This window comes from Rhipicephalus microplus, chromosome 1, assembly GCF_043290135.1.
Source record: "Rhipicephalus microplus isolate Deutch F79 chromosome 1, USDA_Rmic, whole genome shotgun sequence".
In the NCBI taxonomy this organism is placed as follows: Eukaryota; Metazoa; Arthropoda; class Arachnida; order Ixodida; family Ixodidae; genus Rhipicephalus; species Rhipicephalus microplus.
In genome coordinates, this window is record NC_134700.1 from 43,655,551 (window position 1) to 43,679,409 (window position 23,859).

The following is a 23,859-nucleotide window of genomic DNA, read 5'->3' on the forward strand; positions in this document are numbered from 1 at the left end:
CGGCTTGCAACTAAATCTGAAGAAGTGCCGCTTTGCAGCTTGGCAACTCACCATCCTAGGGTACGTCGTGTCTAAGGATGGCATTCTTCCTGACCCAGCCAAGCTTCGGGCCGTGGCTGAGTTCCCCAAACCTGCGTCCATCAAAGAACTGCGTAGTTTCGTGGGCCTGTGCTCATACTTCCGACGCTTCATACGAAACTTTGCTACGATTATATCACCGCTGACGAAGCTCCTTGGAAGTAACGGGCCCCTCAATTCGTGGTCGTCTCAGTGCGACGACGCGTTCGCGAAGCTCCGCCATTTGCTGACGTCTCCTCCCATTCTACGCCACTACGACCCTATGGCCCCGACGGAGGTGCACACAGACGCCAGCGGTGTAGGCCTCGGTGCTGTCCTGGCGCAGCGCAAACCCGGATTCCCTGAATATGTCGTAGCATATGCAAGCCGTACGCTCACGAGAGCCGAGACAAACTACACCATCACAAAGAAAGAGTGCCTGGTGATCGTCTGGGCCCTTACAAAGTTTCGACCTTATTTGTATGGTCGCCCATTCGATGTCGTCACTGACCATCATGCACTATGCTGGCTTTCATCATTGAAAGATCCCTCAGGCCGTCTCGCCCGTTGGGCTCGCTTACAAGACTACGACATCCGCATGCTGTACCGCAACGGACGCCAGCATGCTGACGCCGATGCCCTCTCACGCTCCCCTTTGCCTGAAGGTGATGTGCTCTGCTCAGTGTCCTCGGCTGCTGTTTCTGCCATTGATGTTGACATCATCGCTACCGAACAGCGAAAGGATAATTGGATCGGCCCGCTCATCGACTTGCTCTCTGTTCCATCCGCAACGCCATCCACGAGTGCCTTGCGTAGTCAAGCTCGCCATTTCGCCATCTGTGATGGCCTTCTACACCGACGCAATTACGACGCCGATGGCCGGCACTGGTTACTCGTGATACCCCGCAGTCTGCGGTCAGAGATATGTAAATCCTTCCATTCTGATCCGCAATGCGCACACTCTGGGGTATTCAAAACCTACCATCGCATTCGACAACGCTACTTCTGGCGCGGGTGTACCGCTACGTGCAGCAGTTCGTTCGCTCCTGCCTCGCTTGCCAACGCCGCAAACTGTCAGCACACATGTCGCCAGCCAGTCTGCAACCGTTACCTTGCCCTGAGCGTCCGTTTGGGCGCATGGGTATCGATTTGTATGTACCACTTCCTCTGACGCCGGTTGGTAACCGCTGGGCCATCGTCGCCGTAGATCATTTAACGCGATACGCCGAAACTGCCGCTATCCCTGCAGCTACTGCACGTGATGTAGCGTCCTTTCTACTGCATGGATTCATACTGCGCCACGGTCCACCTCAGGAGCTTCTCAGCGATCGAGGCCGTGTCTTCTTGCCAAAAGTCGTCGAAGCTGTTCTCATGGAGTGCCATTCTGTCCACCGCAAAGCAACTGCTTACGACCCACCCGCAGACGAATGGTCTGACCGAACGCTTTAACCACACCCTCGGCGACATGCTTTCGATGTACGTCGCCGCCAACCACACGAATTAGGATACTATACTGCCCTTCGTCACCTACGCCTACAACACTGCCCCTCAGAGCACGACCGGCTTTTCACCTTTCTTCTTGCTGTACGGAAGGCACCCGTCACACACCATCAAGACGATACTCCCGTACACGCCGGATCCATCTGAGTGTGCACCTATTTCCGAGACAGGCAGGCTTGCTGAAGAGTGTCGCGAGCTGGCCAAGACATTTACGACGCATGAGCAAGAGCAGCAGAAGAGTATTCGTGATGGTTCCGCCACTTCTGAACCCACGTTCCTTCCTGGTTCCCTTGTATGGCTCTCAAGCCCGACCTCTCTAGCTGGCCTTTCTTCCAAACTACTCCCGAAATATGAAGGTCCCTACCGTGTGATCGAGCGTACATCTCCAGTCAACTATCTTGTCGAGCCAATTGAACAATCTTCGGACATGCGCCGTCGCGGGCGCGACATAGTCAATGGAGCGCCTGAAGGCTTACTATGACCCGCTGGTAGTGACAAGCTGTTGGGTCGCCAGGCGGTTCCCTCTTCGGACCCGGGGGTAATTGTAGAGAAGCCGCCGAACACTGAAGTGGGTCAAACTCTCAAGTGTTCTCTAGTTGGTCTACCCAAAAAGGACGTCGCTCGCGCTGAGAGTCCGTGCTTGGCCGTTACTGTCGCCATTGTGTATACTCGCTGTGTGCCTGCTAATAAATGCCATAACAATATATATATATATATATATATATATATATATATATATATATATATATCCAGTGGAAAAATACCAAAAAGTGGAGGACGGGCAAAACGAAAACTTTTTATTTTTCCTACGTTTCAGCCGGGGACCGGCCTTCATCAGGGATAAAAACCTGATGAAGGCCATGGGCAGGACACGTCATGATGAAGGCCATAAGTTGCCCTGGGCAGGACACGGCAAGTTATCTTTTCACCCACTTTTCACCCACTTTTCTTTCTTCACATTTATCTTACAATTCGGTCCAATAAACTCCCTGATACTTTCCTCGGCATTATTATCTGTTAGATTTCATTAATATTGTGTCAAAACATAGAAAAACGAGCCCTTAAGTACACACTTCTTTCTAATATATATATATATATATATATATATATATATATATATATATATATATATATATATATATATATATATATTTATTTATTTTATTTAATAATACTGTCAACTCTCATGCAAGAGTCCTTACAGAGAGGGTAACATAACAAAACATTATAGCAAAAAGAATATTATTAGAAAATACAGAAATACAGGATGGATCAAGATCAAACGTTAGATAATCATCCAAGGTCTGTTCAAATTTCGACAAATCGTTCTGGTCAACAACACTCACCGGCAATTCATTCCACGTTTCATTAGGAAAAAAGGAGTATTTGAAACTATCCATACGAGTCCTGTACGTTTGAATGGCCTTGTTGTGGTTGTTTCTTGAGCTCTTTTTACCTGGTGGCAGTAAATATATATATATATATATATATATATATATATATATATATATATATATATATATATATATATATATATATATATATATAGATGAAATAGATGATCAGAGTTTCTTCCGGCTACCGTTAAAAAAGTTATAAACTTCGAGAATAGTGCAGTATAGGAAACAAAACAATAAAATATTTATTTAATCCTAACAGTTTCGGCTGGTGGACCAGCCTTCTTCGGAGGATGTAAGTGAAATGATACAAGTTCCTGTAGCAGAGGGTCACCCTCACAGTTTAAAGACCCTCCAAAAAAAAGAGACAAACGGGCGAACGAGGTAGCAACAGACAACGAGAAGCAGAAGAAGGAGAGGAACAATGCCCAGTAACAATGCCAGAATTACCCGCTCGTTTCCAGCGGCTCTCCGTCGCTCCTTTCTAGTTCCTCTCCTTCTTCTGCTTCTTGTTGTCTGTTGCTACCTCGTTCGCCCGTTTCTCTTTTTTTTGGAGGGTCTTTAAACTGTGAGGGTGACCCTCTGCTACGGGAACTTGTATCATTTCACTTACATCCTCCGAAGAAGGCTGGTCCACCAGCCGAAACTGTTAGGATTAAATAAATATTTTATTGTTTTGTTTCCTATACTGCACTATTCTCGAAGTTTATAACTATATATATATATATATATATATATATATATATATATATATATATGTGTGTGTGTGTGTGCGTGCGTGTGTGTGTGTGTGATTATTTTTTTGTTTGCTGTTGCTGTTTTTTTTGCCATGTGTAAAAAAAGGAAAAAGGAGGGAAAAAAAGTTCTTTAATTGCACTGTATTCTTTTTCTTTTTTTAATTTCGTTTCCTGTATTTATTGATGCATTTTTCTCCTATATTTTTTTGTTTTGTACTTGCTCTCTTTACTCAATGCCTTATTGGGCTCTGTGAGGTATCATGAATAAATAATTAAATATGTGTGTGTGTGTGTGTGTGTGTGTGTGTGTGTGTGTGTGTGTGTGTGTGTGTGTGTGTGTGTGTAAACTCAAGAAAGAAGCAAAGAAAGCCGCCCACACTCGGTGCCCAGCTCTTAGCTCGTCACGATGCGGGGAGGGGGGGGGGTAGAGGCGTGTACGCGCGCTTATCCTTGGTTGGAGAGAATCGCGTCTTGGACTTTGCCGGGAACGATTGCGTTTAGTTGCCGGGCGCACAAAGATCACTTCACTCTTTGGACAGGCGGAAAAGCGTGCGCTTTTTAAACCACGGCATGGCTAGTCTGCACCTGAGCGCGCGCAGGTGCAGTGTAGCCCGGCCGTGTTCAAACACAGGGAAGTAACAACTGGGGCACGTGTTAGTTCGCACTTATATCCGTATACCTGTGATTCCGTTTCGTGCCTCGTTTATTTTTTTTTTAACAGCACGGTAAGTGTCGAGCTATAAACGTTAGTTCGCTCTTGTGAGGTGCATGTTTTTTCGAGCGCAATTTGTGCGTGAGCAGCGCACTGCGCATTTCGATCTGCTTGCCGTTCTCAGCATTTCGTTCCAACTTGTTCCTATCAAATTTGTTGCTTCGCCCTTGAGGCAAAACTGTGACTTTTCTTAATTTCCGACAACCGTGTGGTCACCACCGAGGGAATATCAGATTAGGCGCTAATGGAAACTCTCCGACACTACGGTGATGACGGATCTTCAGAGGTCGACTCGTCACGTGCTTCCGCCTTGCGCTGCACCGCAAGTTCGCAGGCTCGTAGCTTTGGCGATTAGCCAATTAGTTCTGGCAACAACAGGACGGCGCGTTCAATGCAATGCAATGAACACAATAGCAAAAAAAAAATTTAATGTTATAAGAAGTAAGACTGGCAGCCAACTCTTTTGGATTCGATATCGCTGAACTCCTACAAAACGCTAGTGTGAGCAAATATGGCCACTCCTGGGAGAAATGCTCTTTTCACACAGTTCCTTCATGTTGAAACCACACTGATACTCGCCGAGATAGCAAGCACTCCTATGATCGCAACTGCCCTTAAGATCCAAGTTCATTATGGCTACTAATGTTAGATGAAGCTGTCGAGCACTAATCAAAATACCTCAATTGTGCGTGCCATGCTTGTTTCTCATCAAGAACAACACAACTGCGCCGCGCTTACGGGCCTATCCATGGCACAGTAGCTAGCCCTTGCCACATGTGCTATACGAAACTACTCGTCACTGCGTTAATTTTTCTGTCTGTGCTCTTACTTCATTGAAAATTGCAAAATCTGCACTTGATGAATCATTTTGGTCTGTTTTATATTTCAGTTTGATTATACTTTACTGTTTTATTCAGTATTTGAGCATAAGATTAGATTGGCAACTACAGTGACGACTGCCAGCCATTCAGGTAGAACATGAAAGAGGAAGTGGGAGAGAGTAGTAGATGTTTGTAGTAAAACACCATTTGTGGTGGTGTACAATGCACTTTAGCGCTGGAGTTCGCAGCATTATAGGATATCGGCAGTTTCGGCCGTGGTATAGCCACAGGCTCGGAACTGGTTTTTTTTTTGGGGGGGAGGGGTGGTGTAGTAATGCACCTGTGCAGCACACAGGGCTGTCAAGCAGGCATGCCCGCTGCGAGATAATTTGGCAATATTACAGCCTGACGTCGATTAGTACCACATCACCTGCGTATTGTCACCGTGATTGACGTAAAAATATTGGCAGCAGCTTAATACAGTTGAAATTACTAAAGCTAAAACAAGCGTACGTTTGAATGCAACGTGTTTGTGCACTTGTGCAAATGAATATTCCGTGATAATATCAATTTAGTAGAGTCAGTGAGGTTAAAATAACGCACAGATGATGAGGAAAAAATAAATATAATAGATTTGCAAATCATGAGACACTCATTTTATTATCGTCTTACATGTCCTACTAGGCTGGTGGTCTGGTAAAATTCCGTCTGCATAGACAAAAAAAAAAAAAAACTTCAATAAAGCCTATTCATTGAGGTGTGTAAGCGGGCCTGCAGTCGGGTGATGAACAATGTTTATTGGGGTTGAAACGAAGTAGATATAGGCAAGAACGGTGACGTAACAGGTCACATGATTTTAACTAAATGGCCGGTGACGTCGAAGTGACTCAGCCATGCTACATCTCCCTTTTCTAAGGGAAGCAAATAATTACACTGGTCTTTCTGGTTGTGGGTAGCGGCAGGGTTCCCGGTGGGGCCTTGTCCTTCTCCGTAGCTCTTGAGCGAGCTGGGCATCGTCTAGTAGTTCGGACCAGTCACGAGGTCTCTCTTCAGGATGTGTAGGTGCGTCTCGCAGATGCTCGCGTGTGCGTCTAATTTCCTAGCCCTCTTCCGTCATCACCACTACGGAGCGCAGCGTCTCAGCTGGCCTTAGAACGACCGCAGGTGTCCAGGTCTTTTCATGGGTATCGTATGTAGTCACCCTCTGGCCAGGTGATAGAGGTGGCAGGTGCCTGGAGCGGCGATTGTAGTAGATCCTCTGGCGTTGGCAGATTTCCTGGAGACGGTTATGAACGGCTCGGTCGGACACAGTTTCCGGCACCAGGTAACTTGAGGGTACAGGCAGCAGGGTCCTCGTCTGCCTTCCCATCAGTCTCTGCACAGGGGATTTCAAAACAGAATCTCGCGGTGTATTACGCCATTTAAGCAGAGCCATGTGGAAATCAGGCGTTCCAAGAGAGCACTTCTTTAATAGCTTTTTTGCTTCTTGTACGGCCCACTCTGTCATACCATTTGAGCGTGGATGATATAAGCTTGATGTTACGTGGGTTATGCCGAGCCCATATAAAATGTCTTTGAATTATGTGCTGTTAAATGGCGGCCCATTATCTCTGCACAGTTTAAGCCGTAATCCATGAACCGAAAAAAGTTCTGTGCACCAAGACTTCAGCTGATTAGCAGTGGTATGGCGAAATTTCCTTATTTCAAAAAAGAAGGAATAGAAATCGACAATAATGGCAAACTGTCGGCCCCCGTAAAAGAATAGGTTTATTCCTACAGCTTCCCAGGGCAAGTTTGTAACCTCATGGCTCAAAAGCGGCATCTTTGCGTTTCGGGGCTGATGCTTTTGGCACATTTTTGCAGTTTCGACAAAATTGCTCTATGTCGCTTGCCAGGCAGAGCCAGAACATGACACTTCCTGCCTTCATCTTATTGGCTCCGGGGTGTGCGACGTGCAAAAGCCAATATTTCTGCTTTCATCGAACTTAATATGATCACCTTGTTGCTGGGAAATAGGAGCCCGTCTTGTGCGTGTATCTCCTCCTGATATCACCAGCATCGGCGGATAGCTTCTGGAACCTAGTGCTTCTTGTCAGGCCAACTAGTCAGTGCATATTCCCGCAGCTTGGAGAGAACGGTATCGTTGTTGGTTGCTGCGGGAATACTTTGTATACGGGGTTCCGAGGCTGAAACGAATTCCAGCACATTTACTTGAAACTGCGCAGTTTCCTCGCACATGCTCACTGTGCTTGGAAAACGCGACGAAGCATCAGCAAGAAAAAGATCTTTGCCTGGCTTATAAACCAGTTTGATCGGATAGCGCTGCATGCAAGTTCAGCCTCATGCGTTGCAAGCGAAGGGTACACTGATGCAGCGGCTTGTTAATTATTGGTACTAAAGGCCTGTGGTTGGTCTCTACAATCACTTCTGCTTGACCAAAAACATAGTCATAGAACTTCGTGCAACCATGTGCTATCGCCAACATTTCTTTCTCAATTTGTGCATAGTTTTGTTGCGCCTCTGTGAGCGACCGGGACGAAAAAGCGTTGGGGCGGCCGTCTTACATGAAAACTGCTCCGACTCCTAATTGGCTTGCATCAACCAAGAGAATGAAAGGCTTTTTAGGGTTGAAAAAAGCCAAAACGAGTGCTTTCGTCAAGGATTGACGCAAGGTCTCAAAACTCTTTTGCTGCGCCTCCGTCCAAACCCATGCAATGTCTTTACACAACAGTGTTTGAAGCGGAGCGGTTACCTCTCACATGTTGGGAATGAATCTCTGCACGAAATTCATCGTGCCAAGAAATACTTGCAGTTCTTTCTTGTTCTTCGGTTTCGGTATTCCAAGTATGTCTTGTACCCTCTCCGGATCAAGGCGTAGGCCTTCTGTAGTGAGTATGTGTCCCAGATACCGGACCTCCGGCTGCAGAAAGGCACTTTTCTTGGGGTTAAGTTGGAGGTTGTGCTGTTGACACCGGGATAACACAAGTTTTAAGCTGCAGTCGTGCTCTTCTTTAGTTCTGCCCCATACTAATACGTCATCCATCACAACCGCCACACAGGACAAGCCTTTCAAAACGCGGTACATTGCTGCTTGGAATATTTCTGGGGCCGAAGCTATTCCGAACGGCATGCGTAGGAACCGATAGCGACCATATGGAGTGCTCATGTGGGTGCAAAGTTTGGAGCTCGGCTCGCTAAGCGGAATCTGCCACAACCCTGAAGCTGCATCAAGCGTAGAAAAGAATCTTGCTCCGGCAAGCCTAGGAGCGACATCCTCTAACGTTGGCATGGGATAGTTTTCACGGAGCATGGCTTGATTGAGCGATGTTGGATCCAGGCAAATTCAAACTTTGTCTCCTTTAACAATAATAACCATATGGCTGGACCATTCTGTAGGTTCAGTTACCTTTGTTATGACGCCCTGATCCTCTATACGCTGAAGTTCCGCTCTAGTCTTGTCCTGCAGGGCCACGGGGACTCTTCGAGCTGGTACGACGACACCCACGGCGCCGGGCTTGAGTTTTATTTCATACTCGTAGTCCTTGAGCTCACCCAGTCCTGTGAAGACATCTGCAAAAGGTTGGGCTGGCTGGTAAAGTTGATCGTCATCAATGTGCTGTACCCGGTGGATAAATTCAAGGCGTTCGGCTGCTGAACCACTCAGAGTCGCTGGTACACTTTGCTCTATGATGTAGAATGTTTCGTGGACCACCCTCTTATTGGCTGAAAGCCGCAGGTGCACTTTTGCTTGGGCGGTTGCCTTGTGGCTAAAAAATGCTGTTAGCGTGACCCGGCAAGCCTGCTCTGGTGCAAGCCATGCTACAAGGTGCTACAAATCTATGTCATACGCAATCGAGTCAAACTTTTTTTCATCTTTCGTTGTGAAGAAATGTACAACCAGAACATGTTGCACTTCCAGTTAGAACATAACTGTGACCAGCAGCTTCCAGTTGAACTGGTGATGGTCCCCATTGGCGACCAGTTGAGCTGTAACTGGGACCAGCTATACTAACTGGAACGACTTACAAATGGGACTAATTGTTCCTATTGATTCCCAGCTGAAACCTGTTGAGCTGTAACTGGGACCAGTTACTAACTGGAACCACTTACTAACTGGAACCACTTGTAACTGGGACCAACTGTTCCCAGTTGATTCCCAACTGAAACCAGTTGACCTGCAGCTGGGACCAGTTGATCCCACTTAATGCCCGTTAAAACCATTTGGATTCCCGTTTGCACATTTTGACCTGGGGCACCTTTATTTTCCGAATTTTTGTACCAAACCTGCATATAACGAAATCCTCTTTAAAATGAATTTTTCCAAGAATTTATAAGTTTCGTTATATCTAGGTTTAACTAAATCATTTTATTGCCTATTTCATCGTTGCCTTTGTCCTTTTCACTTCTTAGCAGTAATACTGTGCAATATGCATGGTTATGACCTACTGTAGCCCAAATCAAAACTGAGCTACATGAGATTTCCGAAGTTCTACTTACTGGAAAAAAGGTCCAGGCAACTGGTAAAACTAGTCAAAAATGTGTTATGCAGAAGTTTATCTTAGATGCAACTTGCACTCGTAGTATCGATGTCACCACATGTCTAAAGTTGAGACTAAAACACAAGTTGGTCAACGCGTGTTTGCGACATGCTCTATGCGATAGCTGAGCAGGTATATTTTCAAGTTCTTTCTGGGACACGATCACTTTCGGGATATATTGCGTTGTGTTGTGCAGTGACTGTTACGTGTATAAGCAGACGTGAGCTTGTTAAGGCTCTAGCGTCAGCTCACATTGCATTGTTCTCGAGGTGCCGTGCGCCTGCTGGCTGTTTTGTTCGCTGACGCGGCGAGTTGAAAGTGATCGTGGGAGTGTACAAAGTCGTTCCCCAAATGCATTTAGGGTAGTATTTCAGCTCTTCAGAAATCTTAGCCACGAATTTCCATGTGCACAATGTGAAATAAACCGATGCACACGTGGCGCATTGTTTCGTTTGCTGCTACAACAGCAGCGTTTCTTTAAGTTTACGCTGGCTGTCCCAGCATTCGATTTTGCTATCTTCGGGCAGCTTCGGGTTGTCTCGGGTTCCCTACACATGTGACCACGACGCTGTTTTCTGTCCTGATCGGAACTAGCTGGCTGACCCTCTGACCAGCTCTGGCTGCCAGAGAGCTGCCAGAGGCCTGAAAATAGAAGACCCCCTATAACGAAGACTCCCTTAAAGAACTCTACCACATCACAGTCCCATACCTTCAGTAAATTGGCATACAAGGAGGGAGGAAAGAGGATGGCTCCCATCAACATTTCGCACCTTGGCTATGCCAGTGGTAATAGGCAATAAAAGCTCACTCTCACTGCTGCCTCGTTGTCTGCACTCTTCACACTAGCTGAAATTCGGACAAATGCAGGGCGGCTTACATGAAAATGCACATTTACGCTTTGTGTGAGACATAATTATGTGCAGATTTCACTGGCACTGAAACCTGCCTTCTATTAGCGCATTTTTAATAGGTATGCCATTTTTGTGCGAGTGGTATAACTTATGCCTTTTATACTCGCATATTCTTGCTTTGAGGTTTGTAGAAGCAGTGTTGACTGAAATGCTCATGTGATGCAGAGAAGTATCGTGGCCGGCTGTGTGATCTGCTGCTGAGCAACTTTTCGGGAGGCACATGGAAGGTGCAGCTAGCCATCATCAAGGCACTGCACACATTTGTGCTCAGGTAAGTTCTCTGGCGTTACCGTAGTTTTTCTAAAGCACAACAGCAAGCGGAAGACAGAAGCTTGCATTAAGTTTTCAGTTGGCCTTAAACTAAGCTTCGACCCACGCTTTCCTAACAGCCGGCTGCGCTGTCCTGTCTGTTCACGTGTCCCAGAAAGATGTACACAAGTTCTTTTGACAGAAATAGATTTTGCTAGTTGTTTTGATGACACGAAATTTTGAGAGATATAAATATGTTCACCCCTCTTTGAGACTCTCATCTTTTACTGTAGTAAGAAAACCCTACCCTCAGGTGTTCCACCACTCCAAGCTGGTATGACACTACACAACACTGATGATTACTGACTATCTTTACCCCCCCCCCCCTCCCAGCCTCTCTTTTTTTGGGGGGGGGATGTTTTCCTTTGCATTCAAAAATGAAAGGGGGGCAAATAATTCAGTGTGACATCCCCCCACTGCCCTTCCTGTTATGTAAATCTCCCAGATTCAGAAACTTTGAAATTTACAGTTATATATATCGGCAACGACCTGACAAACTTCTCATTTTCAAAACAGTAATTCGGCATGAGTTGATATGGTTTAGTTTTCCAAAACTGCATGGCAAATAAAGTTTTACTGTGCCAAATCACAAATAAATGAAGTGAAAGGCTTGTAATGCTCTTCGGTGCTGGCTTCTTCCCTTTTGTACAAGCGCTGAAGCTAGTGAAACTGAAGTGCAGACTAGATGTTAGATAGCAATTGAAGAGTGTTGCTTGCAGACGGTAGCAATATCCATTGGTTTATACGAGTGCAATAACCGTGCACAAATCGCAAGAAGTTCATTGTCTCTGCAAGAAGTCCATTGTGGTTCATTGTCTGTAAGTATAATTCATCCTTTCGGGCAAAATTATGATCCACTGTCTGGAAATGTGTCAAATTTGCATGGCATAGTTTCAAAGTGTGTGCACGCACACACAAACACGCGCGCACACACACACACACACATTGAGATCTAACAGACAATAATACCAAGGAATATATAGGGGAAGTTATTAGAACCAATGTAATGCGAATAAGAAGACAGAAAAGTGGGTGAAAAGATAACTTGCCGTGAGCAGGGCAAGTTATCTCACGGCAAGTTATCTTTTCACCCACTTTTCTTTCTTCTTATTTACATTATATTGGTTCTTATAACTTTTCCTATATATTCCTTGATATTATTGTCTGTTAGATCTCATTATTATTGTGTCAAAGCACGGAAAAACGAGCCCTTAGGTATACACTTCTTTCCCTTATATATATATATATCCACAAGTAGACACATTTAAGTCGCACGTCACCACCCCCTATACCATATCCATGCAATGCTACCCTTTAGAACAGCCGCTGTCGAAGAGGTGAAATTCACAGTGCGCATTAGTACAAAACCACGCTATATTCAGCTTCGCCAACTGTAAAGGTTGTGTGCAGGGCTACCCAGGATTTTTTTTTTTTTTTTTTTTTTTAGGTACGGGGAAGGTGCAGCAGAACGACTAACTTTGGCAATTGGTGGCCACTGTGAATACTTGTAAATATTTTAGTACAGCCTGAAAAGTTAAACTACGAAAAAATTTCTAGGTGTAGGGGTTCAGGTTTCCTTCCTCTCTCCTCTTTGCTAACGGCCTGTTGGATCTGCATGCATTTTAAATAGTACTTTTTTTTTTCAATTTCAGAGCTTTCTGAGTGCAGCTCACTTCCAATAAATTGGCTCAGTTATTCTGTGTATTGTAGATGCCTAAACAACGAAGACAAAAGAAATCAGTGTAAGACACGCCCTTTCTGAATTATTTTCGATCTGTCACAAGGACTTTTATAGACCTCAAATTCAGTAGATTGGCGTGTCATACTTCAAGGGCTATGGCAATGGCATCATGAGCTAGATATGAATGATGGGCAGGTACGAAGAAATCTGCATCAAGAAAGCGCGACCGAGGAGCCGAAGCGCATAGCAGTTCATGCACGCGGCGCGCGGCTCTTTCAGTACTATTCGACTGCAGCGCCGTCACTACGGGCAACGTGGAAGGGACCAGGCAGCGAGACACGGTCACGCCACTCAACACTTCTAGTACACTCTAGTTGCGAATCACAGTAGGACAAACGCTATTCTAAAACTCATATGGCGCCCGCAGCGCTTGCAAACGGTATTCTGAAACGCCCTAATCTCGCGCAAACATAACCTCAAGATCCTCCCAATACGCAAGCATTTAATACGAATAGCATAGCATTTAATACAAATAGTGCATAGCATTTGATACGAATGCACCGAGTGGGTGTATGATGGTTATCAGCCAGGGACCTTGCGAACGGAGCAGTTGACGCAAAACAAGCCTTGTAATGCCACAAAGAGCGTTCAACAGCATCGCAACCATAGCCGCAGATGTCATATACAGCTTACCGCTCGTAACAATCGTTACGTTCATAACAATGGATGCTCCTGGATCATTTGTGGTATCTCCTTGCAGAAACACACGAAAGTTATTACAGCTGCATCGAACGGAACACGATATTCAAGCGGAGAACTCGGGTCTTCTCAAAGCTCACTAGCAAAGCGTCAAACGGCCCGGAAGGGAAATGGCCGTCGCCGCTCAATGTTGCCCGCATGCAGCCTACCTTTGCGGTACTCATAAATTTTTTCCAGTGACTCTACGCATAATGAGCTTCATCGATTTACACGTTCCGGACGGCTCCGGACGCCGGCGCCGCATTAGTTTTTTTGGGGACCTACTGGAAGCTCCGCCCACTGGTCCGGGATCACTCGGATGCATGTTCGTTTTTCGCCTGCCTGGCGGCTTGCGGGCGGCCCGGTACCACCCAAACAATTTCTTTTGGGCGGCTGGCAGACGACAGCGTGGTGCGCATACTGTGCGGCTATCTTAAGTTAGACACGGGAAATTTTCGATGCGCTACTCTCTTTTTGCTTTTCTGTCCGCTTCTCGCATGTTTCTGGATTTCGCATTGTTAGCGCACCCAGTTCTTGTCATCGGTGTTCTGAGCCACGTTGAGCAGGTGTGTATTCTGGAAGGTCGGGCAAACACTCATTATGCTCGCTAAGAGAAACAGCGGTGGAACGACCGGGCTGGTCTACGATGCGCACGCGATCGAGTAGTTCACTTACAAAAAGTTGCATCACAACAGAAATAGGTATAATTCACAACCTAAATGCTGTTTAGGTTGCAAATGAGTCAGCCTTGTGGCCTGTGTTTCAGCTATGGAGGGAGCAGACGGCATAGCCAGGCATAGTAGACGCCACAGCGGAAGCAGTCAGCATAAAGCGCGCAGATGGTTTGAGGCCGCTCGGGCTGGCTCGGGACTTCTAGATCACGTGCATGTGACGTAGCCACCTGTGAACAGTGGCGTCCAGGGGCCGTCCACGAGTGATCCGGGACTTGGTAAATCGGTGAAGCTCAATGTCTATTCCTCGATATAACGAGGTTTTTATATTCTCCGCCGTTGCTCCATAGAAGCACATGTATTTTCGTTCTTTACGTAACAAAGCAACAGCGGGAGACAACCGTGATATAATGAGTTTGCCCAACGGAAAATCTAAGACTTTTGCTCCGCGTTTTGTCATTTTGGTACAAGCATGCATCTTCCGCAGTTGCCTCATTGCTGATGGAGCGTGAAGCGGCGGCAGCGGGCACGCCGGCCGCGTCGACGTGAGACGGGCACGCGTGCCTGCACCCCATGAGCCTGCGCTGCAGCCGTTCTCGCCGCCGGCTGTGCCTCCCCCCCCCCCCCCCCCACTCATCAAAAAAAGAAAACTGGATGGATGGATGGATGTGGCTGTAACCTTTAGATCCGGCGGCGGCTAACGCCACCTAGATATAATATTTAGTGAACTAACGACTAGATTTATCTTTTTTTTTTCTTTTAGATAGTGAAGTTGAGGACTGGTACTTAGAAGTGAAAGATTTAATTTTCACTCGTGCATTGACTTTAGCCATCAATCAGATAACCTCCCTGTAGTTAAATCTACTCGCTTAAAATTTATTTTACCCTCCCTGTCCCTAAACCCCAGTGCTTTGAAAAACTCTGCGCCATCATCCTGAACTAAAGTGTGAAGCCCTTCACAGAACATTATCAAGTGTTTGGCAGTTTCCTCCTCCTCCCCACATGCACTGCATACCGTGTCTATCGCTTCGTATTTAGCCCAATGTGTCTTGGTTCGCAATACTCCCGTCCTGGCCTCAAACAGTAGAGAACTACCCCGAGTATTATCATAGATTCTTTCCTTGGCTATTTCCTGCTTAAAAGTTTGATAGATCTCTAGTGCGGACTTAATCATGCCAACTCTCCACATGTCAGTCTCCGTTTCCTTCACTTTCTTCCTAACCGATAGTTCTTTTTGGTTTGGCCACCTGCTGTTTTCTAAGCATTTACTCCTCAGTTTCCTAGTTGGCTTCCTCCATTTTGTATCTACATTCTTCATGTACAAGTAGCTGAATACCTTCCTAGCCCAACGCTCCTCCCCCATTTCTCTCAATCGCTTCTCAAATTTTATCTTGCTGCTAGCTTCCCTGCTCTCAAATGATATCCATCCCATATCACCTTGTACTCCCAGATTTGGTTCCGCTTACTGATCGATTATTATTCCGCTTACTGCCTCTCTCAAAGTCTGTTTAGACTTCTGACCCAATGTCTTTATCAGCATAATTGGAATGCCATCTGAGCCTGTTGATGTACTACTTGGAACCCTCTTCTCAGCCCTTTCCCACTCTCGTTGTAAAACTGGAGCCATTGCACCACTTGATCAATCCTTGTCTATTCTGGTGCATAAAACACTTCTTTGTTGAAATTTTTCTGTCACCCTTGTTCTTATACATTCAAAAGCTTTGTCCCCTTCTAGCCTAGCACCTTGATCTGTAGTTATCAACCTCTTCTCTAGGTTTGTTTCATTTCTTAGGGAGTTTAGATGGTTCCAAAATTTCGCAGCTGCCTTTCTATCTTTTTTATGTACTTCTGCCAGCCACTGAGCACCCTTTCTTCTAATCTTTTCACTGATCAGAAGTCATGCTTCCCTTCGAGAGCTTAGAAAGATGTCCCATTTTCTTTCAACATCATCTGTCGGTTCACCCCGCTGCTTAGCATGTCTGTGTTCCCTAGAGGCTTCCTGACGTTTTGCTATGGCTCTCTTAACTTCCTCATCCCACCAACTCTTGGGTTTGTGTCTTCTTTTCCGGGGTGACTTGTCACGCGTCTTAGCAAGCTCTAGTCCAAACAGTCTAATTATATTTGTCTATGTCCACACAGTTTTATTATCCTCTGTGATTACTTTCTCAATTTGTTTAGTAGCAATTTCTATTTGCCTTTCTGAATGAAAATTTTCCTGTAGTTGCTCATCTTGTCTCCTTCCCACTTTTGCTGCTCTTCCAAAACTTAGCTTGATACGTTTGTGATCACTACCCAGACTTCTGGAGACACCTTCGTCTATCTGCATTCCCCTGAGCTTATCGTACATCCTATGTGACATCAGTGCGTAATCAACCGTTGACTTCAGCCTTCCTACCTCTCATGTTATTTGCCCTTCACTCTTCTCAGTACTGTTGCAAATGATCAAATCATGCCTTTCACACATATCTATGATGATTTTGCCTGTTGAGTCAGTATATCCATCTATATCTTCTATGTGCGCATTCATATCTGCTAGTATATTTATCTCCCACTTTCTTCCTAATTCCTCAATGTCGTTTGATATACACTCGACCATTGCCTGGTTTTTCTCTTCGGCCTTTGCTCCCGTCCACAAGTACACCAAACCAAGGAGTGTCATATGCCCTGCCATTTTCCCTTTTAGCCATAAATGTTCCTTGCACTCCTGCTTGACCCATTGCCAGTCTGTACTTTTATGAATGAATGCCCCAATACCACCCCCTTTCTGCTGCCTTCTGTTCTATTACAATATTCCCATACGTAGTCCGGATTGCAAGGTGGTTGCTCCATGTCCCGAAGATGTGTCTCCACAACTCTATATACCATCAGTTCCTCCTGCCTCAACTGCTCTTCTATCTCTTCCCACTTTAACCTATTTGTGCCACCCAGCATGTTAATATAGCCTACGTCTGAATTAGCTCGGCCCTTGTGCTTACGTTTTTTTCTTCTCCCATGGACTTCGTGTGGCTCAAATATTTGTGCACCTTTAGAACCGTCTTCTGCTACACTGTTGGCCTCAGAGCTCTGGGCCCCTCTATAAAAGCTGTGGCTTGACGACCTATCCTATTACCAACCCTCCTGCCCGTCACACCACTGTAGTGAATGCCATCCTGTGCAAAGGGGCGAGCTCCGGGCTCGTACACGTCTTGGTTCAGCTCCATTACGCCGTATTTGAGTTGCCGGCTCATTCCCTTGATCACACAGTTGGCCTCCACTTCCCTCCTTTCAATCCCACGAGACTACCCCCAGACCTCTGGGACTGTGCATATGGTCACATGCGCACTCCCAGAGGCTTCTCGGAGCTTACGCATCCCATCCTTTAACTGTCTTTGAAGGTTCTCATCCTTGCCCTTCAACACATCATTGAGCCCAGCATGAATAATAACGAAATTTTCGCCCTCCATGCTGTTCTCTACAACCTCCTGAGCTTTGGCCAGTGCATCCATCATGCCCTTCCCTGACTGGGTCTCCACCCTCTCTCTCCCATCTTCCTTCACTGTCTTGAAGACGCCATTCCTAACCTTGGCCTCGTTAGAGTCCCCCACCACCAGGACCCTTCTATGCTCCAATCGCTGGCTTCTTGTTTGTGATGGCGCCCCTGTTTGCTTCACCTGTTTCTCTCTCTGCCGTCTGTCCTGTGTTGCTGCCCTCTCGAAGACTGCCGTGCCACCGAGCTATATGTTCTCGGGGCCTCCGTGTTGTGGCCAGACACTGCGGCGCCCTGACCTCCCTTCTCACCTGTTCCCTCCCGCCTGTCACCTTCTCCGCTACCCATGCCTTCCGTCTCACACCGCTCAGGGCCGGGGCAAAGCGCCATCAGTTCTTTTACCCGCTGCTAGAGCTCGGTCCACCCTTCCTGTTCCTTTCGAAGGTCGCCCTTCATTTGCTCTAATAGGCTGGGGGTAGCTTCCTCCCGCTCACGCGATGCTCCGAGCTGTTTTTGGGGTTCTATCCTCTGCTCCCGTTCCGCCCTAAGCTCCCCCTGCTGAAGTCCCTCGATGCTAGCCTCCATGCGCTGCACGGCCGCCTTCAGTGCCTCGCACAGCCTGCACACGAAGCTCGCCCTCTGCACGTCGGCCAAGCTCGTGAATGCTGTCTCGTCCAAGTAGCACCAGCGCTTGCATTCTTCGCACTGCACCAGCTCACTCTCGCCTGTGGTTTTCCTAGCCTCCTTAGTCATCGCCCGCCTGACCATCGCACCGAGCACCCGACAGCCCTAAGTTCAACCCTTATCCCGCTATCCAGCCGTCTCTGCTAACTCTTCTTCCTCAAGAGCTGTTAGAAGCTGCCGCCTACACCGCACACATACGTGTTCAATTTCACTAGTAGCCTCTCACTAGGTCCCCTTCGTGTTGGGCTCTAGCTTTTTAACAACTAACCGGGCGCCCCGACGTTCTTCAAAACAGCCGCCTAGCCCCTTCACGTGATCACCGTCACTACAACGTTGCCCGTGTCCCACGCCTACAGTACTTGCAACGCTAATTATTGATTAGGAGAAAAAAAAAATAATGTTGTTCACAAACACAAAGAAATGAAGAGAAACTTATCTCTCGTTGCGCGCTGCTTCTGCACCAACCGACCTTGCACTACCTTGAACTACTGCGCGTTGGCAGCACCACGCTTTTAGGTAGAGTCACATATGCGGGGCCACACTGCATATGGAGGGCGCTTTAACGAATAGTTTTCAGTGGTATCCGTGTATGTGTCCGTGCCATTCGCTTTTCGTTTTCGACGCCGTGCGCGCCTGCATAGTTTCACTGCACGCGCATAGTGTGGCCCCCGAACGACATTCAGCTTTGCTTTGTTTATTTTTATTGTGATAGCAATTATGTATATAGACAGTCTTGGCTGGTTTTTTGTCGCCGCCATCATTCATCGTATATGTATAGTATCCATATATATGAACACTGAAGAAAAAAAAATTGGCCGTGTATCTGCATGTTAATGTGCAAATGCCGTCGAAAGACAATAGTCTTCTGTGTGGAGAGAGTGAACAAAACATTTATTTGATGTTCTGCGCAAGAAAATCGGTGAATAGTATTCAGGAGGCGCTGCGTTAGAGTGCCTCGAGCGTGCAGCGGAGGCGAACAAGCGCATCAAGTCACAACACACGTGAGACATAAGCGCTATCTGGCCGTTTTCATAGAAAACAAAGCGCGTGGCTCTCAGACAAGCGTGCGCGCCCGTCTCAGAGGTGATAAGGTGTAGAACGCAAGGCGACGGGCAGATGCCACCACCCTGTCGTCTTAGCAAAGTGTTGGTAACACTTGCCTTTTCGTGGAAGCGTTGCATGGTCAGCGCGACGTGATAAACGCTACGGTCCTTAGAATTACGTATGTCATTTCTAGTAAAAGACGCACATACAGAATATATACGTGTTGTTATGGCACCTCAGATATGCGCAATAATTACTTTTTAATTGGCAATCGCTCACGTATGAACGCTGAAGCTTGAGCAACATTGGGGGGCGCTGCAAATGGGGTCGATCGTGTGGGGGTATCTGCTGGCGCCGTTAAAGTATCCGGAACCGTTAAGGGTGGACAAACAGACAAATGTAAAGACAGACCAAAATTTTCATGTCAAAGGTCCCCAAGAAAGGCTATCGTTTTTAATATTGTTTTTAAAAAGCCACCCGCGCTAAGCACCCAGCTTGTCACGGTGTGCCGACACACACTTATATCCCACTCGTACATTGCCACCTGAATGGAGAGGGGTTAGATGCGCGTGCGCGGGCGCTTATCTTTTGGTGGGGAGAATCGCGCACCTCCGACTTTGACCGGAACGATTGCATTCAGTTGCCGAGTACACAAAGATCACTTCGCTCGCTGGACAGGCGCCGTTTGCAAAAAGAGTGCGCTTTTTAAACACAGCGAAGTAACAACTGAGGCACTTGTTAGTTCGTAAACAGCGCGCTAAGTGTCGAGCAGTAAACGTTGTTAGTTTGCTGTCATCCTGTGTATGTTGTTTTCGTGCGTAATTTGTGCGTGAGCAGCGCTCTACACGTTTCATTGTGCTTGTCATTCTAAGCATTACATTTAGGTTCTTATAACATTCATTGCTTTACCCTTGTGGCGAAACTGTGACTTTCCTTAATTTTGGACAACCGTGTCCTCACTACCGAGGGTATGTAAGATTAGGCGCTGATGGAAACTCTCCGAGAACACGGTGATGATGGTTTTTTATGAGGTCGCTTTTGTTTTGCACCGCCCAGCGAGATCGCAGGCTGGTAGCTTTCGTAATTAGCCAATTAGTTCTGGCAGCACGGCGGCACGTTCAATGCAATGCAATGATCGCGATAGTAAAAAATTGTAATGTTATAAGAAGTAAAGTTGGCAGCCAACTCTTCTGGATCCAATGTCGCTAAACTCCTACCAAAAAAAAAAAAAAACACTGGTGTGAGTATACGGCCGCTCCAGGGAGAAGTGCTCTTTTCACACATTCCCTTCACGTTGAAACCGCACCCCTCTTGCCAGCGTTGTTTCATGCTCGTTCGAGATGGCTGTTTTACTTTCTGTTTGAGCATTCGATGGCAGGTCTAACACCAGTGCGCGGGAGAATTTATGCACTTTTCAGGCGATATGTATGGGCCGAATCATTTGTTCTCTGCTTCAGCAGCGTTCGCACGCTTTCGCCCGCATCGTGAAAGTTACGGTGCGCGAAGGCATATGTATTATCAATTTGAACTTGTTACGGAACACGGCAAAAACCCGCTGCGAGTGTTTATATAATTGGTATCGCGAGTGTTTATAATTGGTAAGTGGTAACACTTATTTGGTAAAATAAGTGTTATGGGCTAGCTCTGCCTTCAGTTCCTCTTTTGATTAATTTGCGCGTTTATTTTCAAACTTTCATACCGAACCTGCATATAACTAAATCCTCTTTATAAAGAATTTTTCTGGGAATTTATTAATTTCTTTATATCTAGGTTTAACTGTAATACCGAGGGGAAGCAATCATCTCACGGACCATAAAGCAATGATAATGAAGGCAAAACAAAATCCACAGCTCCACACAGCTTACCATTTATGACCAATAAACATCTTATATAACTGTACACCGCTTTGTCACTCGTTTACATGCATAAGTGGGCGATGTCATGGGTGATTTACGGTAACAACGAATGATCTCACAGCCTCGCCTACTCACCATCATTCACTTCATGGATATGTTGTGATTATTTTTGAGCTGCACTGTTGTGTTGATGATGACAGCTTCGAGGTCCTATCAAGGCCACGCATTTCCCTCTCTTCTATCGAAGGCTCCAAGGTTGAAAAAGCTGTCTGATTTTCATCAGCTCTTCTTTCTTCACACTTGCATTATAATTACTTCAAATAACATCCCCTATACTTTTCTTGGCATCAATGTCTGTTAGTTCTGATTATTATTGTGCCTAAAAAAGAAAAAATGAGCCCTTAAGTTTACACTTGTTCCCTTCATTCTGAAAAAGTGGGACATACATGTCTCACTGCCCGCTGAGAGACAGTCAATTAATTTAAAAGAAGTACTCTTTTAATATGCCAATTTACAGCTGCCTTACAAAAACTTGAAGGACAGAGCCTACAAATACCAACTCTTCTATCATGAAAAAAGTAATCTAATAAGGTCCATTGTACATCCACTCACCAATCACACTCAAGCAGAAGATGTGGGTACTGGCCTAGCCTACAACAGTCCAATTTTTTGACCATGAAGGAAGCTACACTGCTTCCTCGATGGTAAGGTACTTCCCTGCAATAAATAGAATGAAGATTGACTACTGCAATCAACTGCATGCAATGCAAGCGACTATCTACACTTTCAAAAATCCCCGCAGGGGCGCCTGCGCAAGTAGGCGTTTGGTGTGTAGCAACACCACGGACCCGAGCTAACGGGGGAGTTTCTACTCCCCCCCACGCCTAGCCGTGCGTGGCTTTGCCGTGTCCGTGGAAAAGGGGATCCCGGGGGTTGAGCCGACGCTGGGCGATTGGACCTTTAAGGCCCCCCCCCCCCCCCCCCCGGCAGAGGCAACACACCCCTTTGGCCCCGGCTTCACGTAGACGGCACCCCTGGGCTGACCCACCCAGGGGAAATCGGCAGTCGCCTTTTCCTATCTCTGTCTTCCTACATCTTCGTCTTTATCTCTACTTTTTATCTGTCCTGTCTTCTCCTCTTTTCCGTTTACTTCAGAATTTCCTGGCGGCGAGGGTTAACCCTGTGTAGTTACCCAACCTTGGGTAGTTATATTCGGTTATAGCGGCGATGCATGGCTGGCGTCTCCAAGTGTTCACTAGTCAACCTTGTAGCGTCCCCTTGTTGGGCTCGGTGGTGGGTGGCCACCATCGCCGCCGAACTTTATTGTATTTTATGGCAAAATCTTTCCCCCCCTTCCTGATCGCTCCCTAAAAAGGTGGCGCACCGAAGATACTTTCTTGCCTAACACACCAAAGCCCACATTCCCAAAGTACCATGTAATTCACAGTCAAAACGAAAAGAAGACAGTCCGAGCTATTTCACCTTTCCTCGTCTCCAAAACTCTCACAGAAGCAATAGGCCCAGGTTACAAAGTAACAAAGATGGGAAGTGGCGATCTTCTTCTGGAGGTTCGTGACAAAGCTCAGTATGAAAAGCTGTCTAAGCTTGTGGCCTTTGGGGAAACCCCTGTTTCGGTGGGCCCACATAGGTCCATGAACACTGTCCGTGGCGTAATTTCTGATGATGATCTTACTGAGCTTTCTGAAAGTGAGCTGCTCGAAGGTTGGCAGGACCAGAACATGGTCAAAGTCCAACGAATAACAATAAGATGCAACAACAAACTGACCCCTACAAAACACGTAATAATTACCTTCGGAACAAGTGACCTACCAGAATCAATCGAAACCGGCTATTGTAAGCTTCGTGTAAGACCATACATTCCCAACCCTCGTCGATGTTTCAAGTGCCAACGTTTCGGTCATGGATCGCAGAGTTGCAGAGGGCGTGCCACTTGCGCAAAGTGCGCATCCATTCAACACATATCAGACAACTGCACCTCAGAAACAACTCATTGTTCGAACTGTAAAGGAGATCACGCTGCCTACTCACGATCATGCCCCGCATAGAAAAAAGAGAAACAAATAGTAGAACTTAAAGTTAAATTTAATCTCACATTCCAAGAAGCGCGCCAACGCTTCGCAATACGCAACCCATTTTATCCCTCCTTTGCAGATGTGACGCGCCGGGGCGCCGCGCCACATGCCTCGGCACCCGCGAATTCCACACAGTGTGTGGCCGCGGTCGTGCCACCAGCGCCCCCGGCTGGAGCAGCCTGTACTGCTCCGCCACCTGACAAACAGGGCCGGCAGACCCTAGTGTCTGCTGAACCTCGGACACTGCAGGCGCAGTCAGGTCCGAAAGTTCAGTGAGTGTGCCTGCCCAGCAGGCACCATCCACCACCTCACACGAGGTGATGGATACAAATCCCACTCCTCCGGCGCCTCAGACGCCGAAGGATAGGCGCAACTCCTTGGAGCGCGCCAAAAAAGAAAAACCTCGAATCACAGGGCCCTCAAAAGGCCCTGTAAACTAACGCAACACCTCTGTATGCACAGCACCACACTAAATTAAAATGACACAAATACTACAGTGGAACGTCAGAGGACTGTTGAGAAACCTCGACGATATCCAGGAACTTTTACACAAACATACACCTAAAGTGCTGTGCGTACAAGAGACACACCTCAAACCGAAACACACCAACTTTTTACGTCTCTACATTATCTTTCGGAAAGAC

General features: G+C 46.6%; 1 protein-coding gene across 7 annotated transcripts in view; it reads left to right on the forward strand.

Annotated features, from left to right (window-relative positions):
• The window catches only part of LOC119178803 (proteasome adapter and scaffold protein ECM29), an 881,180-nt gene that overhangs the window by 816,061 nt on the left and 41,260 nt on the right, over positions 1 to 23,859 (forward strand). For all 7 annotated transcript variants that reach the window (XM_075895092.1, XM_075895224.1, XM_075895130.1 and 4 more), the window contains one exon: positions 10,839 to 10,944. In XM_075895092.1, coding sequence (XP_075751207.1) covers positions 10,839 to 10,944 — 106 coding nt within the window. The remainder of the gene's footprint in view (positions 1 to 10,838; positions 10,945 to 23,859) is intronic.